The 17,122-nt window shown below is 35.8% G+C and overlaps 1 protein-coding gene across 3 annotated transcripts; it reads right to left on the bottom strand.

The window, feature by feature from the left end:
* Positions 1 to 957: 957 nt before the first annotated feature.
* LOC137951360 (kinesin-like protein KIN-4A) lies at positions 958 to 12,451 on the bottom strand. 3 transcript variants are annotated; one of them, XM_068797967.1, is made up of 25 exons: positions 12,034 to 12,451; positions 10,765 to 10,911; positions 10,248 to 10,397; positions 9,338 to 9,591; positions 8,532 to 8,719; positions 8,313 to 8,437; positions 7,966 to 8,002; positions 7,777 to 7,868; positions 7,486 to 7,596; positions 7,003 to 7,116; positions 6,801 to 6,870; positions 6,190 to 6,305; positions 6,004 to 6,102; positions 5,461 to 5,571; positions 5,250 to 5,366; positions 4,753 to 4,833; positions 4,258 to 4,329; positions 3,932 to 4,028; positions 3,816 to 3,847; positions 3,635 to 3,732; positions 3,447 to 3,545; positions 3,073 to 3,294; positions 2,381 to 2,543; positions 1,922 to 2,077; positions 958 to 1,822 (listed from the first exon to the last, which is right to left on the bottom strand). In XM_068797967.1, the coding sequence occupies exons 1-25, from the start codon at positions 12,154 to 12,156 to the stop codon at positions 1,601 to 1,603; spliced, it is 3,096 nt and encodes a 1,031-aa protein (XP_068654068.1). In that variant the 5' UTR covers positions 12,157 to 12,451; the 3' UTR covers positions 958 to 1,600. The 3 variants fall into 3 exon arrangements, with proteins under 3 accessions (XP_068654068.1, XP_068654069.1, XP_068654071.1); XM_068797968.1 differs by lacking the exons at positions 10,765 to 10,911; positions 12,034 to 12,451 and having other exon boundaries at positions 9,338 to 9,536; positions 10,248 to 10,337; XM_068797970.1 differs by lacking the exons at positions 9,338 to 9,591; positions 10,765 to 10,911; positions 12,034 to 12,451 and having other exon boundaries at positions 10,248 to 10,284.
* Positions 12,452 to 17,122: the final 4,671 nt, after the last annotated feature.

Here is a 17,122-nt window from a genome sequence, read left to right as displayed (position 1 = left end):
TCACTTCTCCTTCTCTTCGCTTCTTTCTCTTCTCCTCTCTTCTTCTCTTACCACTAAGCTTTACAATGAATTGAACATTAGAATCTAACAATGACCTATCTATGTGATTAATAGCTCTTTATAAAAAAATTAAGTATTTTCTTGAAATTTCTAATCAATATTCGTCAAGATTTGAAAAGGGACAAAATGACTATTTGTGAGCTCCATGACTTTATTTTTTAATATTGAGAACCCATTTTTTAGTCAATTTCTTGACTCCTAAGGCAAAACGACCACTCCCAATCACTCTCATGTGTCACCCATCTTGCTTAGTTGGAACTTTTCTGTAATGCCATGTGTTACCTTTTGTGCCACCTTATGGCTTGCTTAGGTGGGCCCTATTTTTATTTGATAATATTTGTGACCCACACAATCCACTTTATCTTGATTATTGATTAGTCCTTAATCTCTATAATTGATTCAGATTTTGACCAAAACCCCGATTTTAACTGTTGATTAGTCCTTTGATTAATCCTTCAGGCTTTGACTTTTGAGAACTTTGTCTTTTAACCATCAGTCAATGGGCGATTAGGCTCCTCCAATCTCAACCATTGATCAATGTTGACAATTTGGACCGATGTCCGAATTTTGTTGATTGAATTTTCATGTTTACAATTATATATATTACTATTTGGTGTGAAACAACAGTTGCCTTTCACACCAAATAGTTTTTCATATTGGATCTAACCCACCATATATATTAGATAGAAAACTTATAGAAAATTAGGTTAAAAAAGCTCACAAATGCAGTAGATTTAATGTATTTCTTACTCTCTCATTCCACAAAGCCAGTTGGAAAATGGATCGATGACCGTTATTTATTTCAAAATAACATGAAGTAACAAGGAATAATTTGGTAAACCTGCTGGTCTGAAAGACAACATACAGCCCTTTGTTAGCAAATTAGTAAAAAAATAATTGCAAACACAATGCTATTAATTGAAGTTATCCAATACATAGAAGGAAAACAAAACAACTACAATGGAGAATTCTCTCCTGTTTAATCCCTCAGTATAAACAAGGGCAACCAACAATTCTCACAAAGGAATTTTATCTATTCCATGATTGTTGAAAAAATTACAAAGAGAAAGAAAGAATAAAACAAAATTCAAATCTTAATAATAAAATGCATCTATTTTCACACGAAACCAATCTGTTTGTGCTGCTTCAAACTCTCCTTGCAACCATTTCGGAGCTACTCAAGATTCAACGAGGATCCAACAGCAGCATCCCACTTATATACATTGAATATATATTCCCCATTTCAGTAATTACTCTTCCAGCCAATCCACACGGGAACTTATCATCCAGCTCCACATGCTTGACCACTAAGCCTAGACAAAAAAGATCCCACGTAGTTCTATAGCAACATCTGCATCCATGCCAAACCCAGAGATATATAGAGATGTAGACGCTACTACAATTGACTGATGTTAGAAGTATGAATAGGAAAAGAGATTGTGTATATTGCCCAGTACTAGCATTTACTTTGCTCGGTGCCGAGTGGTGTGACTCCTGAAATTCCACAGCTGAGTGTGTGAGAAGTCAAAGTTAGTGAAAATCATGTCATCCCGGGTAGAGGCTGGGGCCGAACCCTGGGCCTTGATTTCATAATTGTTTCATCGCTGTGCCTAATCAATTCTGAAAGTCTCCATGGCTTTTGCCACTTCCATTTGAACTGCAAAATCCACTGATGATGACTTCTCTTCCATCTCCAGAGCTTTCCAGCCTGTCCTCCAACTGCTAGCTTCTTCCCCATTGGTAGTTGACCTAGTGGTATTGTCTGCACATTGAGAGCAGTTGTTTAATCAACTCAATCCATGTTTGTGCATCAGCAGCTAAACAGATACACTGGATCAAGATACGATCAGAGGAGACATACTTTACGCAGATGATTAGGAAGCACTTGTGTGTCTCTGATTGGGCTGCTAGCAATACCAGCTGTATATTTCAACTGCTTCTGTGCAGGTACCGTCATTGGAGACAATGGGCCACTAAATTCATCAGCACCATGTTTCAGCGAACTTTGAGAATTTACCTGCAAATTTTTACAAGCTTCATGTTAGAACAGAGGTAGAGGTAGACTGCAGCATACAAAAGTCGTCCTAATCAGGATCAAAAGTAAATATATCATATCTGCAGATATTAAATGGGACTAAAATCCTAAAGATAAAGATCCTTCCCTTTCTTGTTGAATGCTACATTAAATTTTGTCATAAAAGCAAGTACGAAGTAATCATTAGTTCCATCAATCAATCATAATTTAAGACACCCATGAACTTATGGCTTCCTTTCACGTAATAACAACAAAGGAATAACCAGTAAGCAGAGAAGCTCTCACAGAAGCTGAGGATGCCAAGGCAATGGCAACTGCTTGCTCTCTTAATTTTTGATGCTTTTCCATTTCTTTTCTCCGTGCCTCACTATGTCGTAATAAACCAACTAGCTCATTCAATTGTTCTTTGAGCTCCTTGATTTCAATTTCCTTCTCCCATAATTGGCACCTAACAACAAACTCACCATTTATTAATATCTTTGAAAGTAAAAGACACACAAACACCATAAGGAAACAAAAATAACAGATCAGATGGCTATTAACAATATTAGTAAGTGAGATGGCAGTTTCTTTATTTAAAATGCCGCCAAATCTGTAAGTCTCAGTCAACTAGTACTGAGAATGAACTGGAGGTTCTGGCTAGATCTAAATACAGTTATCAACGGACCTACCTCAAACAATCAAAATCCATGCAACAAAAATTTACATAAAAATAATATAAATATGATAACCTAAAGTTATAGTTGACATAGTATCGTTTAAACATTTATTCAGTTTGCTACGTGACAACAAGGAATTGACTAGAAACAGGTAGCCACGTTGAGGACAAACGAATCAATCATAAAAAAGGAAATTAGTGCTATTCAGCTAACATGGTGCTACATGGTCAGGTGCAGGCATGGCTAGAGATAACAGATTGATTTCAAGGTAACTCAGCAACTTGATTTTGCCCATGGTCTACCGTAAGAAAGACAAACCTTGCGTCTGCTGCAATGTTAAACATGTATTGAAGCAGATTCTTTGCATCTGCCATTGAACGCAATTGGTTCCACCTGCTCCTTCCAGTAAATGCACGCTCCCTCTCTTCTGCTTCAGAGAGCTGTGATGCCATTGCGACCAATGAGTTTGAAGAAATGCTCAGCATGTTTTCAAGTGATGCAATTCTTGACATTCTTGCATTTGGTGACATAGATGACTCTCTGAACATGAAAGCACAAGTTATTATCAAAAGTAAAAGAAAGAGAGTAAACAGAAAAAGAAAAAGAGAATATTAGATGAGGTCTTTATAGCATTACTCTGAGTCGCATACTAGCTTTACACATCAGTAAATTGTTCTGATTAAATCTGATACCTTAATGACCCATTCTTTCCACCTGGAGAAAGTAGCCCCTTCAAAGCGAATTCATCCTGTTGTCTTAAAACAGCCAACTCTTCTGCCAATGCAGCTCTCCTACAGGACACAATATTACAGAGTTATTAGAAACCTGAATGCCTGAAAAAAGAGAACTATTGTTAAATATTATGATTGAAACTACATACACTTGACTTTGCTTCTCATATTCAGAACGAACTTCATGAACATTCACCATGACTTCCAATTCATGATCAAGCCAGCGTTGTAAGGATTTTTCATTTACCTGCATACAACATTAAGTTAGAATAACTCTTGACTAACAAGAGAATCTTATTCTTAAAGGGACAGAGACATATTGAACAATACCTGAGCAACTGGAGCATGTCCATTTGCAATCACTGGCAACAAATGTAAATCACATTAGAGCGCAGGATCTCTTGAACAACAATATTGGGAAAAAGATACCAAAACAAAGGAATTACCAGAGTTATCACGGGCCGAAGTTGTCTTGCGAGCTTCTAACAACTCTTTCAGCCTCTTCGTAGCCATTGCAGCCTCTTCTGTTTTTCTTTGAAGCACCTAGACAACATAAAGAGAATCAACAACAGATTAGGAAAAGGTAATTCCTGTAAAATATATGGATAGTTAAAGCAAGTTCCTTTTTCTGGAAAGATGAAATGATTTACTGAGAAGAGGAACAGAGATTCAGAATGGCCAAAAGAGCAGCCAAAAACAAAAACAAAAAATCATAAATCTAAAAGGGTTTTCCATAAAGCAATTTCAAGAGTATTGTTAGAGACAGAAATACCATCTTTTGGCGCTGATTGAGAGCTTGTAGCTTATGTCGCTCGTATTCATTTCTCCTCCCCTCCTTTCTTAGCTGCCAAAATATGACATAGATAAATCATTAAGTCCAATGTCCATAACCTCACAAGCTGCGTCATTGCCCCAAGCTGTGTCATTGTGAAGCAGGGAGCTTCCCTCCAATCCCTTGTTGTTAGGGGTTTGCTCCCTTGAACTTTTGTATCTTTATGTTCTCTTTTAATAAAAATCATATTTCCTCAAAAAAAAAAAATGTCCATAACCAAGAGTAAGACATTCTTCCTCAATTGACACCGATACAAAGGTCAGAAGTCACTAACAAACACGAAACTCATGATCATGAATGGGCCCTAATTGCCCGGAAGATAAAATATGGTTGTCAAATGTAAAACATGTAACTCCATTTCCAAGCCAAACAAATTGCTCTTAGTGGATGAAGACAGGAACACATCTCCCAACAGAAATTTAGATGTCCTATTACCTGTAACAGTTCCTTTTCACGTGAAGCCTTCCATTGTCGAAATTGCTCTGCTTCTTGTTTTATTTTGTGTTGCAATTGGACCTGCAGATTTGGATGTCATCAGCCATTGCATACCATGAAAGAGGAAAATAATATATATATATATATATATATATATATATATATATATATATATATATATATATATATATGCACATATTATATGGTTGAAAAATATGACAAACAGGTCTTCCAAATTTCCATCCAACATTGCTTTCTCTGTTCTTTTGACTTTTTACAAAATTTCCAGTAGCCAGCGGAGAAAAGAAAAAAGAAAATATATATATATATATATATATACACATATTATATGGTTGAAAAATATGACAAACAGGTCTTCCAAATTTCCATCCAACATTGCTTTCTCTGTTCTTTTGACTTTTTACAAAATTTCCAGTAGCCAGCGGAGAAAAGAAAAAAGAAAACACAAAACACTGTATGGCCAAATATGATCCAACCTTCTGCTGCTTGATAAATTGTATTTCTTCTTGCAGTTTTTTTGTCGCTTCATCACTTCTCTGCTTTTGCTTCAGGAGCTGAACCTGGTTTTCCTGTTTCTTCTTGAGGTCCAATATCTGAACAAAAAGGAAGAAGCAAAAGTAAAATTACAAGCTCAAAGGACACCAAATATTCCTCATTGCTGAAACAGAAGATAGATTGCAAATTTACCTGGGCCTCAAGATTCTTTAGTTTCTGTATATGACTTTCCTGCATCTTTTGTGTTTGTCCATCAGTAGCCGCATGGCTTTCAACTTCGGCTAACAACCGGTCACGCTCTTGCTACAGCCATGTCAATGAAAAAATTGATGAATGGACTAGGTATGCAAGAATGTTATAAGTAAAAATAAAAACAGAATTAAAGATGTTAGTAGGAATAACTCACAGATTAATGTTAGAAAAAATTACGTAGTTAATAGTTGGGAAAAGACCTCCTAACTTTGGGTAACCATTTAGGGATGAACCTGGACCTAACTTTAACATTGTACCAGAATAGGATGTTTATTATATATTGAACCTACTTCATGCCCTATTTAGGTTGTTCACGTCTCAAACCCATTGTCTGTTTGTGTAGGTGCAGACACGAAGGGGAGTGTAACTAGGAGTAATCCAACACCAATTAATGCTAGAAAAAATCTTCCTCCTAACTTCAGCTCGTCATTGTCAGATGGACCTAAACCAAACTTTAACAAAAGAGAATGTTTTTCCACTGACCTGTACAATCCTCTTCTCATCCTCTAGCTCCATAAGCTTCTTTCCAAAATGTTGCTTCAATGCAACAGTATCAAATCCTCCAAACAGTTTCATCTCTGTCTGAGAAAACGAAGAAGAGTTGTTTGCTGAGATAATTAACATGAATCACTATTATGCAAGAAGAGGAAACCAAGAAGTTTCCTTTACCTCTTTTTGCTCGAGTTGTTTATTAAGCTCATTCAACTCTTTGTCCATTGTATTCTGTAAAATCGTATGCTCCCACTCTCTTGCTACCTCCTCATCAATTTCCTTATGATTTTCACCTGATAGGTAGTTTGCATATAATAATGAAAAATTAGTGAAAAGCAGCAACTTGACAAGAACCACTTGAAGGTCATTTTTCCAGCTTTCAACAGTTATAGTTAGAGGATAACTAATATAAGATGCAAACAATGGTATAACACGACCTCACAGCTTGATTTACCATGCAGCTAAAGATTAAAGATGCAGGAAACATTCTAAAAATACATGGACAAATTCTGTCCCTACAAAAAATTCATTGAGTAATTCTCAAAAGCATTAAGGACTTAAGGAACAAAACTTATGAATGAAGGAACTCTCTAGTGGATATCATTTTCTACCTGAAGAAAAATTGTGTAAACATAACCCGTCAAATGTTATTTTCAAACTGAAGATAACACCTTAAGAAAATCACAAGTGTCTCAGTCTCAGCTATTTTAACTTTCGAGTATTATTTTTGATTTTCCAGGACAGTTAAATCATAAAAAAAAAATAGAAATAGAGTGAGTAAAATGTACCAGGTGCAGTTTCGTTCATTTGATAATCTGATGAATCCATATCACGTGTTGCACTTTTTAGATTGCTTTCCTGGTATATGGAAAGTAAACTGTTACTCACAAGGATCCTTTTGCCAATCATGTATAACCAAATTAAATAGTGTATCAAAAAGTAAAGTAAAGTTGCAGAAAAAAATCAATAAAAGAATGACAACCAACATACTTGAGAATCTGGGCTACACTGATCAACAGGACCAGGTCTTCTGCGGTATTCTCGCAGTTCTCTAGAGAGCTCTACATTAGTAGATTCAAGCCAAGAAATTCTTTCTTTGAGAACCTAGACAACCACATTTGATCATAACAATGTGAATCAGTAAGCTCCCCTCCATTAAAAAGAAAAAATGAGTCTTATTCAAACATTGATTTCTTTAGTTATAAGTAGTCTCCCAGTTATTTTCCTTTGCATTGGGGGCATTCTCTCCTTTTTCCTTTGAATGATAGAAGAAATTTGTTAAAAAGAGAAAGGACTACAAAGATACAAGGCATTCCCTCCTATCTCTTCACAAACCGAAAAGTCCAAGCAGTTTTCTTTTTGTCAACCTTGATACTTTACAAGTAGTCCAGTTTTTTGGTGATACAAAGTAAACCCAACTCAGGTACCCTCTGGTCAAGTTTTATTATTTTAAATAGTGGAAGTCGGCAGCACCTGTACTTCATTAGATGAAGCTTCCCCTCGTGCACAGTGTAACTCAGCCCGCAAATACTCAAGTTTCTCACGCATTCTTTGCATCTCATTAGACATAGGGTCTCTGTTAACCTGAAGAGACGCAAAAGCAAAAGGAAGAAAGCACCAAGCATGTGAATAATCTCACATAATGCAAAAAATAATAATAAACAAGAATATTTAAAGAGATTTAAATAGAAACATAAAATAAACTAAAATAAAAGGAAAGAAAAGACAAGAAAGGAGCCTCCTATCACTAAAGTGAAAACTTACAATAGGCTTATTTTGAATATTTCGAGCACGATTAGCATATTTGAGAGTGTTCAGTGTTTCCTCTGCATTAATATCTGCTGGACTGATACAGGCTGAAAGAAGATAAAAATAAAAATGAAAATTGGAAACTTTTCACTTCCGGAAACATTTTATATTTGTATTAATAAAGCAGGAATATTGAGACATTACCTATCATAACAGTTCTACTGTTTCCACCAAGTGAATCCTGCCAAAATAGAACAAAAGACACAGAAAAGAGCAAATTAATTATCTCAATACTATCACAGTATTTTTTTACATTAAATTGAGATAAAACTATTATATATATTGTAATCAGAAAATTGGTTTAAAGCTAGGAAGTTTTACTGAGTATGACATGTCACACCATGACACAGTAACATAACTGAATATAGCTGCCCGTACAATTCAGAGATTTGGGTAAATTATATAGATAAGTTATTAGGATAAATTTATTTAAATAATATGGTTCAAGCATAGCAGCAACTACCAAGGATAGGTTACTAAATGTATCAAACCTGTAAAAGCCGAGTTAGTTTGCTATCCCGATATGGAACATGAACACCTTCTTTCCTTTTCTTCTCATCTCCTAGTGCACTTATAACATTACCAAGCGCAAGAAGTCCCTTGTTAATATGAACTCCTGAAAATTTGAAAGGAGATATCTCTAGTTAACTTTTTCACAATTCATAATCCCATATTTTAGAAACTTAAGCAAAGGTCCTAATGATACTCACCTTCTTTAAAACGAAGGCCATCAGATCCTGTCCTTTTTGCTCGCTCTGATCCAGCAAGATCGACCAAGTGAAGTTTTGCACAAAGATACTCATCAGCCATTTCTTCATTTTGGCTGCCATCAACACTGCATGGTGTGCCTGCTCTACGCATTTGCTCTAAGGTGATAGTGAAGATGGCATGCGAACGACTATTAAAGAGATAGAAATAAGAAAGTATGAATGAAATACACAAAGGAAAAAAAAGGGAATAACATATTCTACAAAAGGGATTTCTGATTCTCATATCATAAATGTACCTCTACCAGAATTTAAAACAGAGCATTATTTTGTTACAAAATAAAGGTTTCGACAACACTTTCTGAAGGTGACATCAAACCAGACAGACACACACATGCACATTCTGCCCCCACCACGTCCATGGAGGCATTAGATCTTATAATGTCAAGCTCCTATAGTTTATAGGGTTTGAAGTTCATGTGGGATGGTGTGAGGGTTGCAAAAGAATGGACACAAAAAAAAAAAAAGCACAGTCAACTGGAGCTTTATGGTAGGCAACATATCAGCACCAGTAACAATATCAATGTAAAATCAACATTGAAATTTTTAGGATGAAAGAAAAAATGAGGAAAAGGTAGGCAACCGGAACATTTAGTAGTTATAGGAAGCTCATTCATTCATTAGTAAGTACTAACTCATTAAATGGGATAAACAGTCCCCATACAAGTATGCAAAGACTATGGATTAACCAAAGTTTGAGACCCTGTAGCACTGAAACCCCACAATGCCAGAGAGGCATGATTTTTCACCTTGATTGGTTGTTCATGTTTGTGCTTCCAGTCGCACGGCACAAAGATCCTTGCTCTAAGCATGCAGCCATTTCCTTTTGTGTGGTAACATCAACTTCTGTTGATCCTGCCAGTGTTATAACTCCATTGGATGTCTCACGGATCTGTATTGGAGGTTTTCCTGGGACAGCTACCTTTGCAGCATGCCCATTGGCTGTTTCTGATTTGCCCATAGAAGTACAATCCAGTAAATCCCGTACTTCTTCTTTTAGAATCTTGACACAAGAACCAACTAGTCACACTCTCATTGCAAGTAAAAAGTTATTACATCAATAAGAGTAAACAGAGCATGATATTATCCAAAAGGTCGTGATGATTCAATTAGATGATTTAAGGTAAGAAAACACAACCTTCAACTCTAACATCGTAAATCTAGCCCTAAGATATCAACGGAAAACAAAATTCAGTAATACTAGGACAGTCATAAAATGTTAATTCAGTCTTGTTGTTCACTGGTAAGCCAACTTCTAAAATGATTCCGGATAAGTCAATTTCATCTAGACTTGGCAGAGTTTGTAGCCAATCACTTTTTGAGGCATTATTGAGAAGGTTGTCAAAACAGAGTTCAAGCTCTCATTAGATAAATGACCAATTACAATCCATCCATTGTCCCAAAGATTCTTCCTTTTCTCGCATGAAATTAACAAAAATGGTAAATTACATCTCTTTTACAATGGGCAAGGATGTATCTTGCTACCCAACAGCAAAGTGGCAAATCAATGAGAACAACTCCTATATAATAAAATAATAAAATTAAAAAAAAAAAAAACTCTACTGCTTAACATGTAGGAACAAAATTAAAAAAAGAAAGAAGCATCAAATTGCAAGCAGGAATGCAGGTAAAAGCAGAGGTGAGAAGAATTAGGCAAACCTCAATGAATGAAATATGTAGTTGAAATTCAGCTTGTTGCTTCAGAACTTCAATCTTGTTGAAAAGTACGGTCATAACTTGAGGAATAAGTCCTGTTTGACAACCATCTCGAAATCCAGTTCCCATTGTATAAGTTTTCCCTGAACCAGTCTGAAAGCAACAGTGTCAGATTTTAAGCACATAAAGCTTAGTGACAGAAAGAGTTGTCCATATAAACAAAAGCTTGAAGTGAAGTTTCTTGGCTGCTGGTACTTTCAAGCCACCAATTGAGAGTCTGACCACGATACAAGAAAACCGAGTTTTGGACAAACCTAACCAACCGAAGAGCCAAGTGGATTTACTATAAGACTATTTGTATCATAGCAAAGGTCCAGAACCTGGTCAGAATTTTTAACATGGTTCATCTGTCATGGTCCCCACAGTTGATAGGTCCAACTCCAATGTTCATCACTAAAACAACTCTTTTATGTCCTAACTATGTTCGAGAAAGTGTAAAGGTAAGCATTCAACATATTACCTGACCATAGGCTAGAACAGTGGCATTGTAACCTTGAAATAGACCATCAACAAGAGGAGCAACACATTCTTCAAACATGGCTGCCGATGGAGAAGCAGTGCTTCCATAGACATGATCAAAAGTGAAAGAATGTGTACCAATTTGCACCTGAAATTACAATAATTATTATGCAAGAAAAAAGAAACAATTATGGATCTATTCAGACTGATGCAATCCTAATTTGCATAAAAAAATTACTAAAAGCAATTTCTAGAAACTTATCGGAAGTGACAGAAAAAAAGGGAGAAAAAAAACTGCGTAGTCATTCAGAAGCAGTTGATTTCCATTTTGTTCAAACATCACGACAATGATGTCCTAAGATTGACACTAGCTTTAAATATTCCAATGGACATTTTATCTCATTTAAAATGAAGATTTATTGCCAACCTCTTGCTAATTAGAGTATAGAGAAAACCAAGATATTCCAGAAAATAAACATGGAGGTGGATTAGCATATTTGAAATGGACAATGAAAATGTCTAGAAAAATCTGCCCTTCGGAATAGAAGATAGCTACAGTTGCAAAAGAATACTGAGACGGTGATAATGCACATATTATCCGCCTCAATCTATTCAATGCTCAAATTCAGTATAAGGAATGGTGAAGCAGTTTAATAAAATCAAATCAAAGAGAGAAACAGGATCGGAATTAATATCAGATGTGGTCGTGGCCTACTAAACTGGACATTTGCTGATCAAATGCCTCAAATGTGACAAAAAAGATGAAAACTGCAATGAAGATAGCACTTCTAATGAGGAACATCTGTCAACGTTGAAATTGAAGATGTGTGATCCAAAGCTCTTTTGAGTAAATCGAGAGAACGTTCAATAGTAAGTTAGAAGTCTAACTAACAAAAGATCATTGAAGTCACTGAATCATTTCCCTCGACATGCCTCCCCCGACTCCCCAAAGAAAGGGAAGTCATATAACATAAAAATTAAGGAAATGCTCCATTTCCTACACCTGAACGAACCTGTCCAGGAGAAGCTAGAATCCAAATCTCGACTCAATTTGCCAACAAAGAAAAAGTCAAACCGAGAGTTAAACCCACTCCGAAACCACTCAAGCACACCGCTTCCCGAAAACAAACAGACACCAATACAGATCTCCCAACAGCTCTCCCCATGTGTCAATACAGATCAACCCACAAAAGCGAACATATAAATCTCAACCAGTTCTTCAAAAAAAAAAAAAAAAAAAAAGAAGCAGAAGCAGAACATAATAAAGCACCTGAGGCTTTTTCCCGGGAATGACGGTGACGCAATCCTTACATCCTTGGAGCTTCTCATCGCCAATGAGAGGCCGAACATGAACAGCCACTTTGACACAGCAGTCCTCGGAGGAAGCCTCCATTACCAACAAAACAAAACGCGCGTAAGATCACCAATACTAGAACAACCAAGCTCAGTATTTCATCCGCATTCCTTATCCTATCAGCGGAAACAACCAATGCAAAACAAAGGAGTGAAAAAAAAATGCCGGAAGAGAGGGGTAAAATGAATGGCGATCTCGAGAGGGAATCAAAAGAGGAAAAGATTAGAAGAAAGCCGAAGAGAGGTAACTCCGAAGTGCAAAGACAACAACCACTATCATTTTCCTTGGTCTTCACTGCACTGCACACATACACACCGGCCAGCCACCCAGCCAGCCAGAGATGCTTGTGGTGCTGCTGTTCTCTCTCTCTCTCTCTCTGGGGAATACTTTCGAGCCACTCTTTCCGAATATACCCTCTATCTCTTCCGAAACTCGACCTCGATTTCCTTTATATTACGCCCATGACACCCGTAGCTTTGGGCGAAAGGCATGGGAGAGAAGACGGGTTGTTGCAACTCGCAACAACTGAACACGAATATTTTAATGCGCACCGCCGATCACCCCCTCGCACCGGTCCGCCACGTATCACCGGACAACGACCCCGGGTTTCGCCGACAGGAAGTAACATTTTCGGGTCCGATCCTTATAGGAGAGTAGGGCTGTTTTGGTAAATTAAGACGGGGCAGTAGTCCGTCTCGGCTTTTTCGGGGAGCGGCACGGAACGGCGTGTAAAGCGAGTGTACCGACTACCGAAAGCGAAAGGCCACGCTCCGGACTGGTCATTGAGACAGTAAGCGGCTCCCAGCGGACGGGGGCCGCCCTCACATGGCCTTTATTTTCTCATGGATACAAGAAACCTCCTCGTCGTCAACTAATAAATTCAATATATTTATATTAAATAAAAAAAATTTTTAATATTTTTTTTTACGTATATACCCTTTTTTTACTCTAGATGTAGATAATTTGGATAGAGACACACATATGAATGAATACATGCTCTGATACTATATAAATTAGGTGTCATACTTATCCCAAAATGACTAGCCAGGAGATTTTTTCTCACTTAAAAAACTTAAGATTTTTATATTTACTGATTCATACGAGACTATTCCTTAATAGTAATGTATATGCATTCGTCAAACTCTTATTAATGTTTGGTTTGTTGGTCGTATTTTGGAGAGAATCATAATAATGATCCAACTGATAAAAGAACAAATGTGGTTGAAGGGATTGGGTTTAGAACAAATTTGGTTGTGGAAAAATCCCTCAATTAAATTATCAGTTAATATGAATTGAAAAAGAATCATAAAGATGTTGAGGACTGTTCCCTATTCTATTTCACTATCCATGTGAGTGGCAGAGAGCTTTCATCCCATGATATCAATAGTTTCTTCAATTTTCTTTTATGTTTCTGTTTTTTTAATGATGAACCATCAAAAACAGAGACACATTTTCAGATTTCTATCATGCTCAGAGGACACCCTTTAAATGATAAAAGCTACTTGTTTGCAGTATATTTACTTGATTTTAATCAATGGGAAAGCAAAAGGAAGGTGAGATATGAGAGATTTGTCAAAGGTAGTGTCAGTCGAATCACTGGAATCTCTTTAAAACATTTTAGCCTCACATGAGGCTCTCATTCTCTTATGAAGTCTTCAAGCTTTCCAAGCATTTCATCACATGCCAATCCTCACCTTTCTGCCTCCCCTTCTTCTATCATCACAAAACACTCTCAGTATTATATTAGTATCATTAATTTATAATATTATAATCATTAACCACATAACAAGTCTCTTATTACACCCAATCTTTTCTCTTTTCTTTTATAAAGTACACGGAGAAAGAGAGAAAGAGAGAGTTCAATCCGACATGGGTACCTTTTATTTTGAGTCTATCTTGGAGGAGACAAATATATGGTCGATTTAAGGATCTGTCGGAAATAATTTGGATGCAAAGAAGAGGAAAATGTGCCTTAGGGTCTGTTTGGAACTCTTAGAATAGAAAAAAATTAAGAATTTGATCATTATTATTCCCAAAAATAATTAGTGAAAATGAGATAATGATTAAATTCTTATTTTTATTAACTATTTTTTAGGAATAATAATTGTCAAATTCTCTTTTTTTTTTCTTTTCGATGGGGTTAAAGTGCTTATAAAATTTTTTTAAGTCCCCTCATTAGATCTCCTATTAGATAGGGTCACAAGGATTAACGATTAGGTTTATTGAATCTCATATGGAATTAGTCAGTCGAATTGATACCTAAAATATTGACCTATATTGTGTAGTTTTTTATATTCTTCGTCTTCTTCTTCTTCTTAATCTTCCTTTAAAAAAAAAAAAAAATCTACGAATCGAATCAATCGTTATCGAACCATGGTCCCTCACATTAATGGAAAAGGGTCACTTCTTTTTCTTTTTCTCTGTCACTTTTTTCTAAATGTTGGAGCTCTCCCAACAAGTTCTTGAATTGATGGACTAGTCAACCTCCATTATTGCTCAGCAATTGGGGGGGCCTCACAACCTACAATTGAGACCTTGTGCATCATAAGGAAATATGCATTGTGAAGTAAGCCAAGAACATGAAGGGTTCTTGCTGAAATCAACATTATATAATTGTCAAAGAGGAGATAAAGGGTGACTCCCACCATTTCCATATTTCCACAAACCAGTTCATACAGGACCATCAATGGATTGGCTTATCCAAACTTATAACCTAGTAATTTTATTGGGTTTTTAATTGAAAACTATTAAGCTTAACAGGTTCTTAATTAGTATTTTCCCCAATTTTCCATTTTATCATTCTACTTGTCAATTTATATGTAAATGTGTATGTAATAGATAGTTTTTACTTGTGGAGGCATTTATCTATTTATACCTATATTTATTACATAAAATGTATACATACAAGTTATTTTGTACCTAATTGATTACATTAAGATAGGGATGGTTTTATGTAATTATAAATCTCTCCTTATATATATGTACAAGATGATATAGTTTAAAACATATCTTTAATTCTTGTGCTTCATTAAAAAAAATATTTTTTATTGTTTTTATATTATTTAATGATTTTTATGATATTATAATGATTTTGCATGATTTGAGTTAGTTGGATTAATCAATAAACGAATGACACGAACATTTGGTCAAATTTGCATCAGAAAAAAATAGGTTAGGGCAAGGAGTTTTAAAATAGGAAATAGGGGAGCTTCTTGCTGCATCGACAATTACAGGGGAGGATCCCACACCCTCATCACCGCCATCATGAAATAAATATTTGTGACAATATGTTGGGCAAAGATTTAAACATACTTGGTAAATCAAAGAACTTTTCCAAGGTCGGACTTGACATGTGAGAAATGGGGTATAGAAAAAATTACATTTAATTAAAGATGGTGATAAGACACTCATGCCCTCCACATTGTACACCATGTCCACGGATGAGAAGAAGAAGGTTTCTGTTTGACTTCAAACTATTAATTTCCAGGATGGGTATGCTTCAAACATAGCTTAAGGTGTAAATGATGATACCTACCATCTATCAGGTATGAAGAGCCATGACTATCACATAATGTTGCAATGGTTGTGTTAGATTCTATGATCTAATCCATGGTTCTTAGCCTAGGTGAGAAAAGAAGGAAGAAAGAGTGAGAGGTGAAGAGAAGGTAATGAGTAGATGAGTAGACCTTCAAGTTGGTGCATGGACATAACAAACACTTAGCTTGAAACATGAATCTTGAAGGAAGCTAGCCGGAATTGCTTTGTAAAGATATCTACAAGTTGATTCTTTAAGGAAATGTAATGTGATTACGTCGGATTGTACTTTCTCTAAAACAAAATGGTAATCATTGTCAATATGTTTAGTCCTCTTATAGAATATAAGATTTGTTGCAATATGTGTGGTACACTAGATGTCACAATGAAGTTTCATAGGAGATTGCATAAAAAAAACAAGTTTGGTTAATAGAGACTTCAACCATTATATTTCACTTAATATATGATCCCTAACATGAAATTTTCCCATCTGCACGTGACCTTGCTACTACACTTTATTTCTTGGTATGTCAAGTAACAAAATTACCTCCAACCATAGTGCAATATCCATCAAGTGTACTTTTTCTAAAAGACAAATTGTTAACAAAATAAGCACACCAAACACTTTTATGGGAGCAGAAATGGTTGGGAGTTAGAAAATAATGCTAAAAATGGAGATTCGTCACCAAGTACGCTCGAATGCATGTGATTAATGAGATAATAGGCAGCAAAAATATCATATGACTAGAAAATTGGGGGGCATCCATAGATAGAGCAACTTGCAACAAGTGTCTATTCCTATGTTCAACCACACCATTTCCTTTACGTGTATGTGCAGACAAAACTTGAGGAATAATAAGACTGGAATTGCAAGGAAAGATATCCTTTAGCATTATCAAATTGGAATATTTGGACTTCCATTTGAAATTGAGTCTCGATCATGGAACAAAAATGATGTAAAGATATTAAACACTTCATATCGATCTTTCATTAAATCTAAGGCACATGAGTACCATCATCCATAGATATGACAAAGTAACGAGATTGAGTAATATTAGATACTTGCAAATGTCCCCATATATTCGAACATATTAAAGAAAAAAGACGAGACTTAATTTTCTCATAATGTGAATGAAAGATCTTCTATGGTGTTTACTTAATTGACAAAACTCAAAAGACAAACTAGGAAGTGAATTTAAAAAATGGACTAAAGGTTGTAACACATGCAAAATGGATGACCTGACCCATTATCCATCAGAGTGGTTGTTGACTTATAGCCACTCATACTAAAATTGTTTCATTATCAAGGTATTAAAGACTGCTTTATTCATGACCTCCACCAATCACCCATTTGATTTGGTTGTCCTAAAAAATATAATGAGCACAAAAGAAGGTTACAAACATCAAAGTGTTTTAGTGATTTAACTAATGGACATAAGACTCAAACAAAATTGGTGGTCAAAAAGAGAGG

The sequence above is a fragment of the Aristolochia californica genome, unplaced genomic scaffold (assembly GCF_029961685.1).
Source record: "Aristolochia californica isolate CCGP_79_NKW_82.1479 unplaced genomic scaffold, dmAriCali1.0.hap1 SCAF_15, whole genome shotgun sequence".
NCBI lineage: Eukaryota > Viridiplantae > Streptophyta > Magnoliopsida > Piperales > Aristolochiaceae > Aristolochia > Aristolochia californica.
The sequence above is the reverse complement of the archived record's forward strand: the minus strand, read 5'-3'. Positions and strand labels throughout refer to the sequence as shown.

Excerpts from the sequence above, each read along its gene's own strand:
- LOC137951360 (XM_068797967.1), bottom strand. The coding sequence starts at position 12,156 with ATGGAGGCTTCCTCCGAGGACTGCTGTGTCAAAGTGGCTGTTCATGTT. Across the intron at positions 7,597-7,776 it reads ATATTCAAAATAAGCCTATT|GTTAACAGAGACCCTATGTC; the intron begins GTAAGTTTTCAC and ends GCGTCTCTTCAG. Across the intron at positions 1,823-1,921 it reads TTCCTAATCATCTGCGTAAA|ACAATACCACTAGGTCAACT; the intron begins GTATGTCTCCTC and ends CTCAATGTGCAG.